At 39.0% G+C, this 18,634-nt stretch overlaps 1 protein-coding gene across 21 annotated transcripts in view; it reads right to left on the bottom strand.

The window, feature by feature from the left end:
- The window catches only part of BCAS3 (BCAS3, microtubule associated cell migration factor), a 302,111-nt gene that overhangs the window by 269,084 nt on the left and 14,393 nt on the right, over window positions 1-18,634 (bottom strand). For all 21 annotated transcript variants that reach the window (XM_040650521.2, XM_004946730.5, XM_004946729.5 and 18 more), the window contains exons 6-7: window positions 17,302-17,383; window positions 10,625-10,697 (exon numbers count right to left, since the gene is read on the bottom strand). In XM_040650521.2, coding sequence (XP_040506455.1) covers window positions 10,625-10,697; window positions 17,302-17,383 — 155 coding nt within the window. The remainder of the gene's footprint in view (window positions 1-10,624; window positions 10,698-17,301; window positions 17,384-18,634) is intronic.

Raw genomic sequence — 18,634 nt, forward strand, 5'->3', positions numbered from 1 at the left:
CTTGCAGGATTACTGATTCCCCATGGAGAGTAAATTCATTTTCTCTGTTTCTTGTTAATGCTTTTTTTTCCTCTTTGTTTTGCTTTGTTTTTAATAAGCCCAAGGAGGTATTATTTATTCCTCACAACTTCACTACAGAAAAAAGGTCTTGCTGAGACTTTCACCATGTAGTTCTCCAAAATTCCCTGGGTTTCTGCATCACAACTTTCTAAAATGAAAGCTTGAGAACTCGACTCTGTAAGTAATTTTCTTACTTGCACTCACAGCACTTGAAATTCATTCAAAATCAGGAAAAGCAGAGTAGGATTTCTGAGAAAGTGACACTTCCCAAAAATGAGTGTGTAGCAGTGAAACACAAAGCAGCACAGACATTTTAAGTGTACCACAAATTGCAAAAAGCATGGAAGCACTTATTTTTAAATAAGAAAAACCTGTACCAATCCTAGACACATGTTACTAAATCCAATCCTTTAAATACAAATGAGGAAATTATTCGATATGGCACTAAAATATTTGTGTTAAATACCGAAAGATACAAACTTCTCTCTTACATCCTCAAATATTTTGATCAAGTCCATCGGCCTAGCATAAAATTTCCATCTTCCTCTCACCTCACCATCGCTGTGGTCTCACCAGAATACAAGAAAAATATTTTCAGAAAGTCACCAATTGTGAAGAAAACGTTTTGTTTGAGGTACACTACAAGACCCACCTCAAGGAGCAAGAAAATAAGATACTAAAAGAAAACCATATTGGTTACCTGTGTGTGAAAAGAAAGAAAATGTGGCTTATGTGTCTGGGCCAAAATGACCACTAGGCAAGATTTAGTACAGCCATCTGTCCATACAATATATGAGTAAACTACTCCTTTGAACAAAGGAAATAGCTAAAAGGGAAAACAATGTGCTTCAGATCACACGCAACACTGCATCAGGACAGAAAGTTAGGTCCATTCTTACACCAATACAATTCTTAAAGGAGTTGAACTCCATTAAAAGACAAAACTCTTAACCAAAATACTCTGACATAATCAACATCAAAGATTTAATGGCAATGGTGCATCAAAACAAGATTATTGTAAAGCAATTAAATTCTTTGCCTTATTTTTCATGTCCACCCTCATGAATACATTCCCATTGGCAACTGATTCTAAAATGTTCTACGTTGGACTGTACACATCGTTCTTTTCAAGGGCACTCACACAATCTGTTAAGTTTTTATCAATTTAATTAAGGAGCTATGGCAAAAGAAACCTCGCCTTAGCAAAAGCATGCACTTTTGGAAGAGATCTAAGGACTATTAAAAAAAACCAACCATGCCAGAGAATTGCTACATTGATTATATCTCTATTCTTTATATGGCTAATCAAAGTAATGAACCAACTTAATATTTGGAATTCATTATTTTGAGAGGGCTGGGGGGGGGGGGAAGTTTTTTATCTACACATTTCAGCCTGTTCTTTTCCAGAAGGTTAAAAGCATCAGTTTCTTCCATCAGATCCTTTTCTTTAAAAAAAATAATAATAATACTATTTTATGTTAGATTTTGAGCTGGCTTCATTCCCACTGTTTTATCAGCATCCAACCATTCTCTAGAAGCTGCTGTTTGCTGCTGGACACCCAGCCCCTGTGAAGCTGCTCTAATTACCACCCCAGAATCAGCTGTCAAGTGCCGCTCCTAAGTGGCCAGGCCAGCGCTCCCCTCCAGGAGATCAAGTGCATGCACTTACCACAACAACAGAGCACAGTGCACATACTACACACATGCACCACAAACAGCATTTATCGCAGTGGCATGAACGTACAAAATACTTCACAAAAACACACAGCAAGAGAAGCCCCCAGTTCTTCCTATCCCGACCAAAGCTTTTACATGTCTACATGGAAGCTACGTCAGCTTTTTTTTTTTTTTTCTCCCCCAAACAAATGAAGGAAATAAAGTTAAAAACAGATTGCTGGCTGTAGGCAGATACAGTTATTGAGAGAGCTGACAACTCTGCATTAGATAAGAAAGATCAGAAAGTTCATTTCAACGCATTAAAAAGCAAACCTACCAAAGGGCAATGCAGGTAGGCATTTCCCAACTAGCCATGTGCATTGCTGACACAAGGAGGTTACTGATACCATATAATTATGTACCACGGCTCATAAGACAGGCAAAACGCATGACCAAATACAGAATGACAACTTGTTTCCACTTGTGGGGTAGTGTGGGGGAAGAACCCGTAAGGACAGATTTCCTTGACAGTCACAGAACAGATTGAACTATTCAGGTCATGGATTGTTTCAGTTCTGTTCAGCAACCGTGATGCTCATTTTTGTTCAACCAAACCAATAGCTCAGCCTTTGCTTCTATCTGTAGCCCAGGTGTCAGCCTGACTGTACAGCAACAAAAAGAGGAAAATTTAAGGCCTGGTTTTATCAGCTTGTTGGTATTATCACAACAGATACTATGAAAACAGTGCCCTTTGTTCAGGGAAAAAAGAAAAGGGAAGTGAACCCTTCAAAATACCAACAAGCCGAGCAACCTCCACCTCACCCTTCAGTTTCAGCAGCAGATGCTCTTCCCACATTCTGCTTTACCAACAGCACATAGCACACTTCTCCTGTCGTGCTGCCTGCCCACAACATTACTCATTCTCATCACCAGAAGAGCCTTTCTAGATGTATGTTTTCTTCAATTTCAAAATGCGTGAAGCTGCACAAAGCCAAACAACAGCCTACAACCTACCTTCATGTAGTGCAGCATGTTGTGTTACATTGCTCCACTCTATGGCATGTGGCATGCCTGTCACTGAAGTGTAAAATATAGCACAAGCTGGCTTCTCAGCTGCGGCACGCTTTTGCAGAGAGACTGGAGTGTGACACACTTTCCACTTCACTGAGACATACCACATGTTACAAAATATAGCTGTCCCATCGTATTTTGAGTTAGTTAATACAGGGAGATAAGCAGCATCTCAAGAGATTTGTTTATCAAAAGGCTTATTTGACCATAGCTATCACTGAGGAAACGTACATCTGGAGCTCTGCTTTTCAGAGCGGGATCGGTTTTTCTGATATATTCTGAACCAGATTTTGTTCTGCTGTGTAACCAGACAGTCCTTTTACACAGAAGTGATGAACTCGCCCTGGCTATCCTTGATCATTCTATGAGCACATGCTTAACTCAAAAAAAATTTCCGTGAATCTTGGAGAGCATGAGCAAAGATTAACTTCTGAGCAGAATATAACTGCATTTCTGTCATACCTCTATCAAAGATTAACATCTCTATGAACAGCTGATCAAGTTCAAATTCCAACAGATGTGTTTCCTCCAAAAATACAGAATGAAATGCATGTAAGAGTTGTCTTGCCCTCCTTTTCCTCACTGTCAAATGAAGCAGAACTCACCACTGAAACAAAGGTATGCAATCTGTGTTGCAATAAATGCCACATTGATTTTCAAGTTCGCACAAAATGGACTAAAACCAAAAACATAGAAACTTCTTGTGTATCAAGAGACAGCCACATGCCACAGCTTAACAGAAAAATATCAGATTTCTGAAAGGAGAACACAGAGTGAGCTGACGCTGAAATATCTCAGCTACAGCCAACTTTCACCAAGCAAGTGCAGATGCCAAACAGAACACTTTGTAAGTGGAGCCACTCACAGCCTCACAGCCCCAGCCAGCTCTAGATTTCATAGATTGAGAACGTGTGTAAAATTCCAAATCTGTGCCCAAGGTTTTTTTATTCCTTAGTCTGATTATTTACTGCATTATTTTATTGGCAGTATCTTCTGATCAATGACCATGGGAAAGCTGGGGAAGAACTCTTTATCAGGGAGTGTAGTGATAGGACAAGGGATAATGGCTTTAAACTAAGAGAGAGGAGATGTCGATCAGATACTAGGAAGAAATTCCTCATCTTGAGGGCGGTGAGGCCTTGGCACTGCTGCCCGGAGCAGCTGTGGGTGCCCCATCCTTGGAGGTGGCCAAGGCCAGGCTGGGCCCTGGGCAGCCTTATTTGTAGGAGATAAAGCCCTTCAAATTGCACAGACAGCACTGATTACAACTTCTAGCATTACTTTCTTAAGGCCTCAGACATAACTTAGGATTAGCTACACTGAAGAAATATTTTATTAATTTAAATTACAAATAATTTTTAAACTTGTGAGCAACCATCCAAAAAGTGCATTACAGCCCCTCCTCCAGGTGACACTGTGAATACATTACCTAGTCAGAATTGAAAGAAAAAAAAGGATGAAGCAGATCTTGCTCTGAGAACAAGCCCTATTGCTTTTTCACAAAGAGGGAATCTTTTAAATACCTATTCTGGATTATTTAAGAAAAAAATCCTGTACTTTGCTTTATAAATTGTTTCTAAGTGTAGTACTTTAAAGCTGTCATGTTCTGCTGAATAAATGGCTGTTGTTGCGTTTCATAGACCAGATCAGAACTAATGAAAATGCATAATTAGATCACCTTTTTTTTTTTTAAACTACTACTAATCACTGTGTCTTAATGGTTGTTTTTTTTTCCTCATTTCAGATATGTAAAAGAATCTAACCTGCATATGAATATCAGAGCTCAAACCCATCTGACTTTTCCTCTGTATGCTAAATATTACCAAAGGAAAAAGATAAAAGAAAGAAACCAAGAAGGACTGCAGAGAACAGCTGCTGGAGGAGAGCGAATGGCATTTATTAGGGGATGCAAAGTTCAACTACTGTCAAGTTGTAGTGAATTAGTCAAGAGGCAGCAGTTGTGTTTCAACGCAGATACAGGGCTGTAATGCAGTTTGTAATTAGCTGGTCACACTACGAGCGTGAAGTGAGCCATTATATAGGAAAGAACATATTAAGCAGCATCTTTGAATCGCCTTCAGATCTCCACCGTAGTGTTGGTGTGCTCAGCAAAAGGAAAACAAATCATCCTGAAATTTCTAACACCTTTGCAATGCACTTTAAATCCTTCTTGCAGTATATAACAGAAATAACTGTAAAACATATAAGAAAAGAAAATACAATCCTGAACTGTTCTCTGGGCCTGTGTCACTTTGATTTATAACAGTTATTTCTAAGACAGACAAAAACACACAGATGCAAACAATTACTCTATTTTTGTAGGCAACAAGTGAGGTGGGTGGTAACTGAGAAATTTTGAAAAATCCTGTCACAATATTCCATTTTTTCTTAAGTAACCCTCATCACACAACAAACGCTCGCCACATCAGAGACTTTCCAGGGCCTGAAGGGCCGCTTTGATTCCAGACCGCTGCAGGCATTAGCGGGGACGTAATTAGGGTAAAAAGTTCAACCACAGTTCCATGTCTAGAGTGCTGCCAGAAATAAATTTCCTCTCATTCACTGGTTTCTACTGTACCCTCCCTGAGAAACATATTGAAAACACATTTATCTTTGTAGAGTTTGTTCCTCTTCTAATTAACTTTATAGCGTTTACAGTATTTAATAATTTAAAGTGGAATTTAAAGTGGCCCTGGAAGCAGCAGCTCTCCTGTAATGGTGCTGTGCATTATCTGTTCCCTGTAGTGCTTCTTTTGACAAGTTACTCGGGGAAGGTATGTGCTCCAGCTGGTTTTATCTGGCCGTGCATTTAGCAGAAGGCTACTTCCTTCCCTCCATCTCCTCCCGTATCATTACACGCACGGGGGGTTGGAGCAGCCGTAAAATGAAACTGTGCCTCAGCTCGGAAATCTGCTCCGCCGAACCTCCGCACTATCCCAGAGATCACTTAGGAAAGGTTTATCTTTTTACAGCTTAATAAATCAAAGCTTTAAAAGGTCACCACTACCCCCAGTTCTCACCAACTGGTCAAAGCTTGACCCCAAATACTCATTTTCTTCCTTCCAGTTTTGATCCAAGATTAGCAGTTTATTGTAGTTCAAAGGTTATTTCTTTCTACAGTTCAGACAAACTCTCACTATATCAGAAGAATACCAGATCTTGCTGGCCCTCGGCGCTTACAGACAGCAGCATTACCTTATACCATTAAAGCATTTCAGTTTGTGTGAAAATTTGCAGAAATCCCAGTAACCACTAGTTAAACATTACAGAAATGCTTGAAGCACTTTGATATAATTATAGAAACAAGTTACAAGAAAAATCTCTGGGACACGAAGAGCTCTTTTTAAAGTAAAGAACATTGCTATCTTTATCACATAACACAGCGATCAAATCCAGCATCACCAGAAGGAATTTAAACTGCTTTACGCAGAGCTTGTGTCTCTCAGGATGCTGAAAGCTACCACACAAACTGTTAAAACTAAGCTGATTTCTCCTACTAACCTATTCTCCTAACCAGAGATAATGGCCTCCATCCTTCGAACGGAAGGAAATTTTTGCAAGGCAGTTGGTGGGATAGCACACTTTGCATTTAATGATGCTTTATAGCTTTCCATGAGTACAAGAGCCTCTGGGACTCACTCCCTCAAAGTAACAGAAACCGGGGGCTTCAGCCAACCTAAAAGGTTCTACTATGCCCTTTAGAACCAGATCCCAACCTCCAGAAAAAGCAACCCCTACAATAACAGTGATCAAGGAAGAATTTTTGTTGTCGTTTCAACAAGATAACAAATTTGAAAAATTAGGAAGTTATCACAAAACAAAAATCTGTGTTGTTTGGACTGTTCTAACCAAGCTGAGACTTGATTAGAAAGCAATGCAAACCTACATCTTCCAGTCATTTTGCTTTATTTTGAAGGGAGATACACTAAAAGACACTAAGAGGCAAATATCCTTCAAAGGCCTGAAAATAACAGTTAATAAAGGCTGCTCTCTAGAAACGTAAGCCTATACATCCTTGACGGTGTTCAAACAAAACATTTCACAAAGTTCTCAACAGAAGACCAAAAATATTTCACAGACTTCATGATTATTTGTTATGGGGTCCAATACAACTGTAAACCACAACCATCTGCCCAATCCAATTGTGTGCAATGTCTTGATTGTGAGGGAATACACCCTTCACACATTCAATGGCATGATTCAGGCATGGCATAACCTGGCGAGCTCTCAGCACAACCACTGCATTTGCAATGGTATTCTGGTAAAAATATTCCAGGGAGAGCTATTCTGAGGAATGTGAGAACTGGGAACAAGAACTGCATTCATCATAGCCCATTTCCTACTCTTGGGTGATCCCTCCAGAAAGCTTCACTCTTTGTCTCTGACAAATCATTTCGCAGCTAGCGAATTTTAAACACTGAAAGCCACAGACACTTCAAACTGGATGCTGGATTTCAGCATTAATGGGTTAGTGCTCCAGAAAAGGAACAGGGCTGTGATTTTAAAGCATGAAGTTGAGAAAACATTAATGCTTTAACTGCACTGTTTCTAGTCTTACTCGTGTAAAGTTGTCTTCTTCCTAAACTTTAACACTCCCATAAAAAGGTTCCTGAGGTAAATGTGTGTTAAGGTTAGGAGGTTTTAATCTACAGTAGCCACATTAATAAAGTATGCTTCCTGAAAACCTGCTGCCAATTGATTTACCTTGTAAATTGATCAGCAGGGCAAAAAAATGCTGGTTACCCAAAGTTATACCCTTTGTTTGCTCAGACCTACTCCTCCTTCTTTAACTTGCTCTTATTTCCTTTCCCCTCTCATGATTAGAAAAGATTATCTCTTACTTCTCATGCCCTTAAATGACCTCCATCCAATTCTTCATGTCATTCAAAATTTTCTCTCACTTGAAGCCATTAAATTAATATGTCTTTCTAAAAATATAAACTAAAAACCTAGCACATGTTTTACGAGCTGGCTGATTTCAATCAGGTTACTGAATGAAGTCTTCCACTCTCCATAAGCATAAGGTTAGGAAGACTACAGATCTGCTGGTTAGGCCTTGACTGGCCTTGATCCTATCAGCAAGAACAAAACAAGCATGGCTGGACAAAATTCCACACAGACAAAATTTATGCAGATGTTCTTTCCTTTTTGGTTTTCCTTTAATTTGCAAATCTTGTAATCTAAGACCGAAGTTGACTGAACCAACATCTAAACCAGCATACAGCACTGGCCAAAAAACACAATCTGTTTCTCATTTATGTGTCAAGGCTGCATCCTTCTGGGGGGCTGAGAAAATTTATTTCAAAAAGATTATATAGTGAAATCATGCTAGACATTTCAGTCATTTTACTAGATGGAAAATCTGACTTTTAAAATACAAAAATATGTATATACTGAAAGCTAGTCAGAAATTTAGATGCAAGGTAAAAAGTACAGAAAACACAAAATTTTACTTCCTTGATAGGATACTTGCTGTCAGGAATACAAAGACTGAGATTAGCGGCACAACTACAGCACTCCTACAAAAAGCAGGTGCCAGAAATTCATTTCAGTGTAGCAGTTATTCTTCAGTTTAGCACAAAAGTAGCTTTACCACTTCAGTTCATATACATTTATTACAGCAAAGACACATTTCACCAACTGGGTATAAGTGTTCTTACTCTCTCTTTTTTCCTCTTTCATCCTCAAATAATTTCTAAAGTCCTTCCCTACACAGCACAAGGCTCTGTGGGGGACGTTAACAAATTACCACTTCACTGTAAGAGCAGAGAGGTCTGCTAAGGTCTGTTAGATTCTGAAATGTAGCAGGTCAGAAATCTAATAAGTTACCAAAGAGATCTTGTGCTGTGACAGTAAAAAAAAAAGTCAAGATTGAAAAATAAGTTTGCTGATTTTAGGCAGATTGTTTTGCATAATATTTGTATACCCACCTCTATTTCATAACAAAGGAAAGAAGTCCTAGCATTGTATCTGGAATAACATTATTCATTACGTTTCTTTCCAACAAAGTACATGGTACAAAGAGAAAGTAGTTAAGTTATTTAACACTGGTGATGCTTTTGAAGCTATTAATCAATTACAACTTGAAAATTATTTGCATTGCAGACTGATTAATGTTCTGCATTAAAAAATACCTTTTTATCCTATTTTCCTCATTATAGTTAAGCTACTTTACAGCTAAAGGAAAAGAGAAGAATTTCCTGACGGTAACCACTAATGCAGAGTAGTGGTCAGAACCAGGAAATCCCAGCTCCTAACTCAAACGTGTCAGTATCTCATTGATACAGCCCTATAAGATAAAATACTATTAAACGCCATTATGAAAAGATAGTTTATATCTAGATCCACTGCACTCTGTCCTATTAAATTCATATTACTCTGAAGGTTTAACATCTTAAACACTTGAAGCTTCCTCATGTAATTTTAATAGATTCAGATCTTTAAATTTCTCATAACATTTAATGCCTTTTAATAGATGCACGTGATTCTCTAAAATCACAAAAGATGTCAATTCATTTAAGTATGATTGCTCATCTGTCACGTAGTACTGCATATACATATATTCAATTGCTCTTCAAAACACGGGGTTTCTCAAGATGGTAACATACAGAAATTGCTAAATTGCAATGAATGATAAAATCTTGTGAGATTATAAAGTAAGTCAGGTGTTGAACACATTTATTCTTCAACATTCATCCATAAAAAATAACAATTTCAAAACACTTCCTAGAAGAGCTACAGAAAACAGATTCTGTATAAATGACTGCCACAGGAAAGACAATTTAAGACAGTAATGACAGTATCCCAGGTGAAACCTGAATGGAAACGAGCCAGAAGACTCTGGAAGTAGCACAGGCATTTTGTGTTTTCCTCATCTAAAAAAATGGCAACCTGGTGCCCAGGGTAGGACACTCCACACCAGGACAGGGGCTGTGCTTATTGAAATGGTTTTTTGTTTGTTTGTTTTTTGAAAGTACACTTTGCAGAGACATTGACTCATTGCCATAGCCACATCCAATTCTAGCCCAGCTGAGTGAGAAGACACAGGGAAGCATCCCTAGGAAATGTACAGAGACCTGACTGTCATCCTTCACACCCAGAGTGATTAAATTCTTAATTGAAAAGAAGTGTGGCGCAGAATTAGTCTTACTGTTGTAAGAAGATTTACTTCAACTGTTTAGCCTTTGCATCAGTGTAGAGGATTGCCCTTGGAAAGCAAATATTTTCCAGTAGGCATAGGTGTAAATCCTTAGCATTGTCTGAACAATGTATCTGACAGAGACACGAACTATCTTAAGGCTCTTCTGTATGATGAGTGATGCAACAATACTGTCCAGAGTGCGTACAACAACACTGTTAATTCATTAACTGAAAGTAGATTTAACACGTATTTTGATAACAAGCAGTGAATGACTGTAACACTGAGATTGGTTGGTGCATGTAATTCATCCAGAATACAATCACTGCTTGAAAGCATCTTTCATTTGCTTTTTAAGATGCAAAGGTTGCTTCAGACACTTCTGAATAATAATTCTTTAGGGTTATTATCAGAAAAGGCTGATCACAAACTTGTGACTACTTGGGAACAAAATTAAATAGCTTTTTGTCTATTTTATATCAATAATTTTCTTTTTTTTTTTTTTTTTAACTCTTTTTATACAGCCAAAGTCATATACAAATGTGTGTTGATGTGCTGAAAAAAAAACTTAAAAAGCAATTTGCAGTGCTATTCCGTGAGCAAAAACAGAACAGAGCTACAAGATGTAATTGTTTTCTCCTATACTTTCAGATGACATTGCAATCTATATACAAACTTATTCACAAAAAATATCCTTACCCTGAAGATCCAATGCTTTTGCACACACCAAGGAGAGGCCGCTTCTCCGAAAAACTGTCACATTTCTGAGCACCTAATGAAAGAGAAAGCAAAAAAGAAAAAGCAAGTTACTATTCATCATTTGTGCCACCTTTCCAAGTACCTGTGCACAGGGGCTGCAAGGCAATATACTGGAGAATATTTAATGTATAATGCAAAACTCAACAGCCTGTGCAAGACTAGGGATAGGAATACAAATAACAGGCAGAGCAATGAACAGTGGGAGAGCTGTTCTTGAAGACGACAGTAATGAGTAAAAAACGAGTAGCACAACATGACCAGGATTTCGGAGTTATTTTCTATTTCTTCCAGTTGGGGTAAAGAATTCTGCAGCTGTATGAAATGACAAGTAACATCTGCTAACTATTCATTGTTTAACAGAAGTTGTCTGAAAGGAGACTGTCACCAGCTCTGCGTGGGTTTCCCACACTGGTTTCCCGTCTACTCTGCTGAGGTGTAAGTGGAATATAGGAGAGTTAACCATAAGCATGCAGTGGAAGAGCAGACACCCTCATGTTTCTGTGTTACAAGGCAGGCTGCTGGTGTCTGCCCAAAGCACGGCCATGCTGACACCCCACGCCACACGTCTGAGAAAATACAGGACTGAATTCAAAACAGACATAGCACCAAGCGACTTCAGCTTCTGAGCAGGCAACCTGTGGCTGCTGGCAACAGCCAGGCTATGCCTGCTGCTCTAGGTGACAGCACACCCAACGTAAGGTACCAGGAGCAGAGTTCACAGGTACAGCTGGCACAGCTCTGCCTGCACGTTCGGCCCCAGAGGTGGGCAGCTGCTGCCCAGCTGCACTTACACTGTGACTCCAGAGCCGTCATACTGTTAAATACGCTGCTATTCTTACAAGGGGACTTAAACAGTTTTAAAAACTTTGCCTCACTCATAAGGAAACAAATAACACAGAGTACAAAACATATCTTTGTAACAAAGTTTCACTAAATTCCAGGCTGTGTTTCCATCCAACTTGAAAAACAGAAATAGAACATCATCATCACCAATGAAATTCTTCCAATTTCTTTCAGCCTTTTAAATTATCTGTCTGTATCTCTACCTGTAGGTGTGGACTTTTTTTTGTCTTCATTATACACCAAACCTTTTGATCTACAAAGAACATTGGTGTTCCAAACTAACTCCCAGATACTGGAGTAGCTGCACCAAATCAATTATTCAGAAAGGCACAACAATTAACAATATACATTTTCACATAACAGTCTCTGTTAATTATTAATAACTCAGGTACGTGCAATTAATTTGTAACTGTCCAGAACTCTCATCTACACAAGGAGAAGGCTTCCCTCCTACACATTGGGGTATTTACAAAGTTAAATGGGTCACATCAATAATTTCACCACCAACAATAGCTTTACAAGCAATCCAAAACAGCCAAACGTATTTTCCTTTTATTCCTATTATTTCAAGGTCTTTCATGAGTCATACCTGTACTGCATGTACTGACCTGTGAATTGATAAATGAAACATACAGTTGTCTTAAGAATCTGGCAGCCAATTTGTTTACTGCGATACCATTACCAGCCCAGCTCCGCTTGTTTCTGCTCACCCCGCTGCTCTCCAGCCTCCAGGGGGAAATGCTGACTACTGGGAGCGCCAGCACTGATTTAAGTGGACCCAGGAGTTTACCTGAAGCATTTAACTACACTTTCCTTTTTCTTTACTTTTTTTTTTTTTTAAACTAGAATACATTAGACAGGCAAATTCGTATTAATGATCTGGTTCTGAGTTAAACAACAAGGAAGAGGGATGAAGGGTAAGAAAGGTGGCGGAGATCACAGAGAAGCAACAGCACAAAAACAGTAATGCAGTTTTAGTACCCATAGAACAGCTTTGCAAAATTTGCACAACAGGTGCTGGAACTTTCAGTCTGTAATGACCAAAGTCCTCATTTTTTAAAAATGCATTTTCTACCTTAACTATATACTTTCGGAATGTAAATATTAATACTCCAGGAAAGGATCATTATTTTGAGGACTCTGCGGGGCATTAAATCAGGTTAATAGCGGTTCTGTTCATGAGATTGCAAAAAGCACCATGTGCTGCTCTCTGCGGCGCTTAATGGAGTCAGCAAACCCATCCAGTTCAGGGCTGGGATTTAATCTTCCAAGTTGTGGCGGATTAATTTTTATTTGTAAAATTGTGTTTATTTGCATGTGCAATGCACTGACGCTGTACACACCTGCTCCACACAGTGTTTAACCCAATGCAGCAGGATGATTGAAATGAAAAGCAGCTAGCTAAATCCCTCCAATACAAAAAGTATTGAAATCCTGTTGCAAAGTCTTTTTCTTAAACTCCTTTTATTCTAAATCCTTTTAATTCTGTCATATAACACTACAGCATTTATAAAAAAGCTGGAAATCCTGACAAATCACACAATTAAAGTAATGAAAACTGTTTTTTTCCTGCTAAACAGGCACCGCCGTATCTACAGCTCCATTTACATAAATCATCTCTGTGCTTTATTTAGAAGAAAGAAAATTTCAGTTCAGTCGCTGTACTTGAAGCTGAAAACAAACGAGATCTGCAGCTAGATGTCATTTCATCCAGATCAACATTTAGAACTTTACAAAGTCAAAAGTTTATCCACACATAAGCTCGAAGCAGCTTATGTGCTGTACTTGTGATGGGAGCGCGAGCAGCCATCCCCTGGGCCCGCCCGGCCCCTCAGTAATGCCAATAATAACAACAGGATACCTGTGGAGAACGTAAAAAGAAACCCCCTTGATTTTCACAGGAGCTCTAAAGCCAATTAAAAACCGTGAAAAGCACCCTCATTCCCTTGAGCAAGAAACTCCCTACTTACCAGTCAAATTCTGACCTATTTAGCAATAGCATGCATGATGGAGTATATTTTTCTGGTATGAGATTCCAGTGATTGAGACAATTCAACAACACAGAGCATCTCCTGATCAATCAGACCCCTTTTAGTTCCGTTACTTGAAAATTGGGTTGCATTTGCAGTCCTGCCTCACATCAGCAGTACCTGGGAATGCAGAAAGCCACAGTTGGCACCCACTACGGCTTTCACTCCCGATTTTGCTCCTTCCATTCAGCAGAAGGAAAAGGGGCCGTGACTACTGTCCTAGTCCCAGCCCTTCAGGTGCTCCTTTAGGACCTCTGTTCCAGACTACATCACTGTATCTCCCTCTACTTCAAGCATCAACACATCTCCCCAATATCTGCAGCAGCAGACCTGCTTCCTACATCCCCCTGACATTCCCACCCTACAGCCCCCTGCCCCTCCAGCTGAATGTCAGCACCCGTTGCCTAATAAACTACAGTGGTTCAAAATTCAGCATCAACATCAAAGATTTTGGTCAAAGAGGCAGAGCTGCACATGTTGATAACAATCTGTTTTTTTCTTCTGCAAAACACAACAGCTTTATTCTTGGACAGCTAAGTCCATTCTGCACGAAAAAATAAAAGACGACTGTGAAACATTTGTTAGAGATCAAAGTTTCTGGAGTCATACATTAATTGAAGACAGCTGGGAGTATTTCATTTGATCAAGTCTTATTTGAAAAAATTAAAAGACAGAGCAGTATAACGTGGTGAAGGTTCCAGGTCTGCTGGCCTAAAGCATTGATGCGATGTGACCAGAACTGAAATGGGAGTATGTGGGTCAGTCCACACAGCTCCAGAGAAATCAGTATTTCAAAATGCTGCGCTCTGCAATTCTTCCCAAAGGCATCTATAAAAAGGATTACTTCCTCTGCTTCAGAAGTCTGTTCTGTAATTTCTGTAATCCACCAACATTAACATTCATTACACCATAACAATATAGGTAACAGTTAGAAAACAGCCAAACTTGAACGCACACCTGCATGACCCAATTACACCAACATAAACCCAGCTACAAATTGCTACTGCTTGTTCAACTCGTAGGAGTAGTTCCTCCACTATACGTCCTATGCAATTATTTTGGCCTTCTAGGACTCAAAACCACCAAGCCACCCAAGTGGCTGAACATGTATAAGACTCACATCTGCATTCCCTTAGAAAGCAACCTTACTATTATAGTTCTTTCAAGTCTACCTGCACGTAAAGTTGAGTCAGCTTTTGAGGTTCCAATTTTAATTTAACAAACTCAAATACGTAAGCAGTACACTGCAGAGATCAACCTTCTGCAGAATGTGAACTTCTACCTGCTTTAGATTTTGAACTGCAAAGCTAGTCTGTATCCAAACTAACTGTAGTTTTTCAAGCTAATTCTAGTCTTACAACTCTTTGTCCATAAGGTTCCCCTTGGCCACAGTTGTTTCAGACAATACCTCTGATTTATTTTTTCTTTCCTTTCTTAGTTCTATTTTTTTCTTATTGGCCAACTTGACCAAACCATCAACTCATATAAAAATGACATTTGCTTTATGTTGTAAGTTATGACAAAAATGCTAATAAAAAACAAACATCTAGGCAAATCTAGGAATACTCAAGTCAGAAACCTCACCAACATACAAACTCAGTATCATTTCAATCCTACAATTCCTATTCATGAAATCAGTTACCCCAGAAAGATGAGAACGACAACAACCAAAGAAAGAGGTGAGAAATTAAAAAAGATGTTGAACAAAGACTACAAATAACCAGATTAGCATGGCTAATGGTCGAATTCACACCGTACTGGTTGCCATTTTTATTATTAATGATGTCCATCCTCTGATCCTCACTGTGGACAGCAACAGACAAACCTAATTCTGGAACATACCATCTCTGATGAACCCTTCTGCCCAGCACTACCCTGCAGCATGCCCCCTACAGACTGTCTGCACGCTGTTCTTTTTCTGTGATAGTGCAAGCATCTCATTCACACTAAAAACAAGGAGTTTACAAGGATCAAATACAACATAATAAAATATTTAATAGCTCTTATCTCACTTTAACAAGAGATTTAAAGTTTTTCCAGTGTCAGTGGGATTCTTGTATATTTTGAATCATTGATCAAAAATGTTTCTCATTTGCACAAACGACAAAAGCCCTTTCCTTTCTCCCAGCCATCATGTCCCTGCTGCCTCACGATCAGGCAACCTGTGCCCAGTGTGATGGAAGAAAGAGGTTGGAGACCATCAGCTAGAACACAGTATTACTGTAGAATCATGGGAAAGGCGGAACATAGCAACTGCTACATCCAATTACTTATGCTTTAGTTACCTCAAAGGTGAACCTCAGGGGAATCAGAAACAGAAATTCTCTCGCAATTCCTGACCCCAAATTTCGTGGGTGATAGATAGCAGGTCCACAGAGAAGAGTAAGTGCCTACATTTTCCAGTGTTATTTACAGCAAACTCTCAGTTCTTTGTGGACATCCTCTCCAGGCTGCAGCCCAGCCACACCACAGTTACACCAGTGCTGCAATGCAGGGCAGGGTCAGGCCTCCTGCTTTGTTAGCTCAGACAAAGCACTGCAGGGCTGCAGCCAGGCCACAGCAGTCCCAGGAGCCACCGAGCTGCCAACCATGGCACTGAGCCTCACCCAGCACTGCTTGACCCGAGTTGGCAGTATGCAAGGCCAGCTCCAGGCACTGCCCATGCTGCAGCCACTGGGAGCGCCTGTAACCTGTTACATCAGATTGGCAGTCTCCTTTGCAATAAGCCTGCATGAAATAACTCTTCTGAAACAACGCTTCATTATGCTATGAAACACATGATGCAGCAGAGAATCTAACATCAAAAGACTACAGCATTTTAACAGAATAGTTGACAAACTATTAAGTTCTGCTACTGTAAAGCCACCACATTAAAACCATAAGCTTTCCTTTCACACCTGGGAATGAGTTCCTTATCACAAACTAAGATCTGTTTCTAGGAATGTGCCAAATCCATCCACCCAGAGAGCCCCACTTTCAATAATTCCCTTTTTACAGCTTTACAGTAAAATAGCGCTTCAGCCTACTGATGGTAATCAGCTTCTCCTTTACAAATTCTTTTTATTTTGAATCATTAAAGCTCATGTTAGTTATCTAAGGCCTCTTATTACAGCTTTACTTTTATCTGATTCCAAATACTGGTCAATGATACATTCATGTACTTTCAATCAAAGATTTATTTAAACCAAGCCATGTAAAAAGAGACCAAAACATGTTTTTAAAAGGTTTAATTTAATTTAATATGAGCTAATTTGAATAGTTTTCTAATGTAACAAATATCATTGTCAAATGCTAAATATATGCCATTTAGAGAGAGAAAAAGAGCAAGAAAGTGTAACTTACTAGACTGAAAATCAAAAAGCACTATTTTGCTATCAGGAAAAAAAAAGAGCTTGTAGGTACTTTGATTACTTCAATCCCATCAACTCCTCTTTTTTCCTCCTTTGAGAAGGAAGAGGGATGGACATCCATCACTTAATGACAAACGTCAGCAAATAATCATAGCTCAACTGAAATTATGTAGTGCTCCTACAAACAACTCAAAAGACACAAAAAGCTTGTGAATTATTTTACTTTAAACAACTTCAGCCCATAAAGTTTAACTCTTGCCTAGAAACAACATTGTGCTCCTTATAAAGCATGACTTTATATAAAAGCGTCCTGTATATTCTCCTGCTCAAACAAAAATTAGATAACATAATTAAAAAAAGTTATGTTTAATGAGCCATTTAGAAATAAACTTACTGATTTGTGGAGCTGGTAAGATCCGTGCAGCTCGAACTGGACCATGGCGGACAGAAAAGAGTTCCTGAGCTTCACCACTGATCTGCAAAACATAGGGAATATGAATGTACAATGTAAAAAATATATATGCACATATAAAAATACACATGCACACACACACAGACACACATATATACATATAATACATTCTCCACAAAAAAACCTGTTCTTTTCCACAGTCAGCTCTCTCAAAATCAAGTTGCCATACAGACATCTTTTCCATCTGAAACATTCAACACTCAAACAATGAGAACACAAATGATGGTTAGGAAGCAACAATAGTGTAGGAAAATAAAGTGGATTCCCACTAAGCTACTGAGTACTGAAATCTGCATCTTAATTAGGGTGGCTGCTGTTTCATTCAACAGGAAAAACTCTTTAGAGCATAAGCACTGAATGTAATGGACACATACAGCAAAAAGACAGGATCCTCAAGGGAAGAAACCACAGAGGTAGAAGTTTAGTTCAGAAATATTCTGAAATTTCTTTTTTCCCCTCCAACAAGTGATATCTCTTAGGCGCACGATAACGACATGTACACCCAACAGGCTTTCCAATGTGCAATTTTCCTTGAAAAACACAGCTTTGTGATTTGTTTCTTTGGTAACACATCAGAGTAAACACCTCTAATCTAGCACAACAAAAGCCATACTAGCACATTACACTCAACCAACTTTCTTAGCCAACTTTTGATACAAAAATCTTATTTGTTGGACTTGCTTTAGATGAACAGCAACTTTGGTGATATGGGAAGGCTCAGATCAGAGGAACAAGAAGTGTGCCAGAGATGGTGCAAGTTTGTATTGTCTCTTCCCCCTTACTGAGCAATTTCCATTTGTAATCAACCAAGTTGAATCAGAATTTAACAGTATATGGTAAGTAGGCAGAAAAGACATTGTCTTCCTAACGAGCCATCCACAATTTCACTAAACATGAATATATCCTGGAATCCCTCAATAACACTCTGTAGGAACAAAGATGGCCTGCCCCTAGAAGCATGGGTCTTGTGTGTGAACCAGACCCTAGCACCATGTGGCTAATGTCTCTCTATTTTAGAAGAAACTACACTTCAAGTTGCCTGATGGCTCCAACTAACAAAACTTCAGGAGGTACACAGGTATGGAACACAAGCATTTGTTCTGCATGGTGTGTACTTCTAAAAAAAAACCCACTACTAAATAGCCAGTGATGAAGAGGGGCAAACACTGGCAGTAGAAGTTCAGAGAATTTTACATATATATATATATAATTCTTTTTCCATATTCACCAGGTGTGAAAATTATGTTTTATAGTA

This window comes from Gallus gallus, chromosome 19 (genome assembly GCF_016699485.2).
Source record: "Gallus gallus isolate bGalGal1 chromosome 19, bGalGal1.mat.broiler.GRCg7b, whole genome shotgun sequence".
NCBI lineage: Eukaryota > Metazoa > Chordata > Aves > Galliformes > Phasianidae > Gallus > Gallus gallus.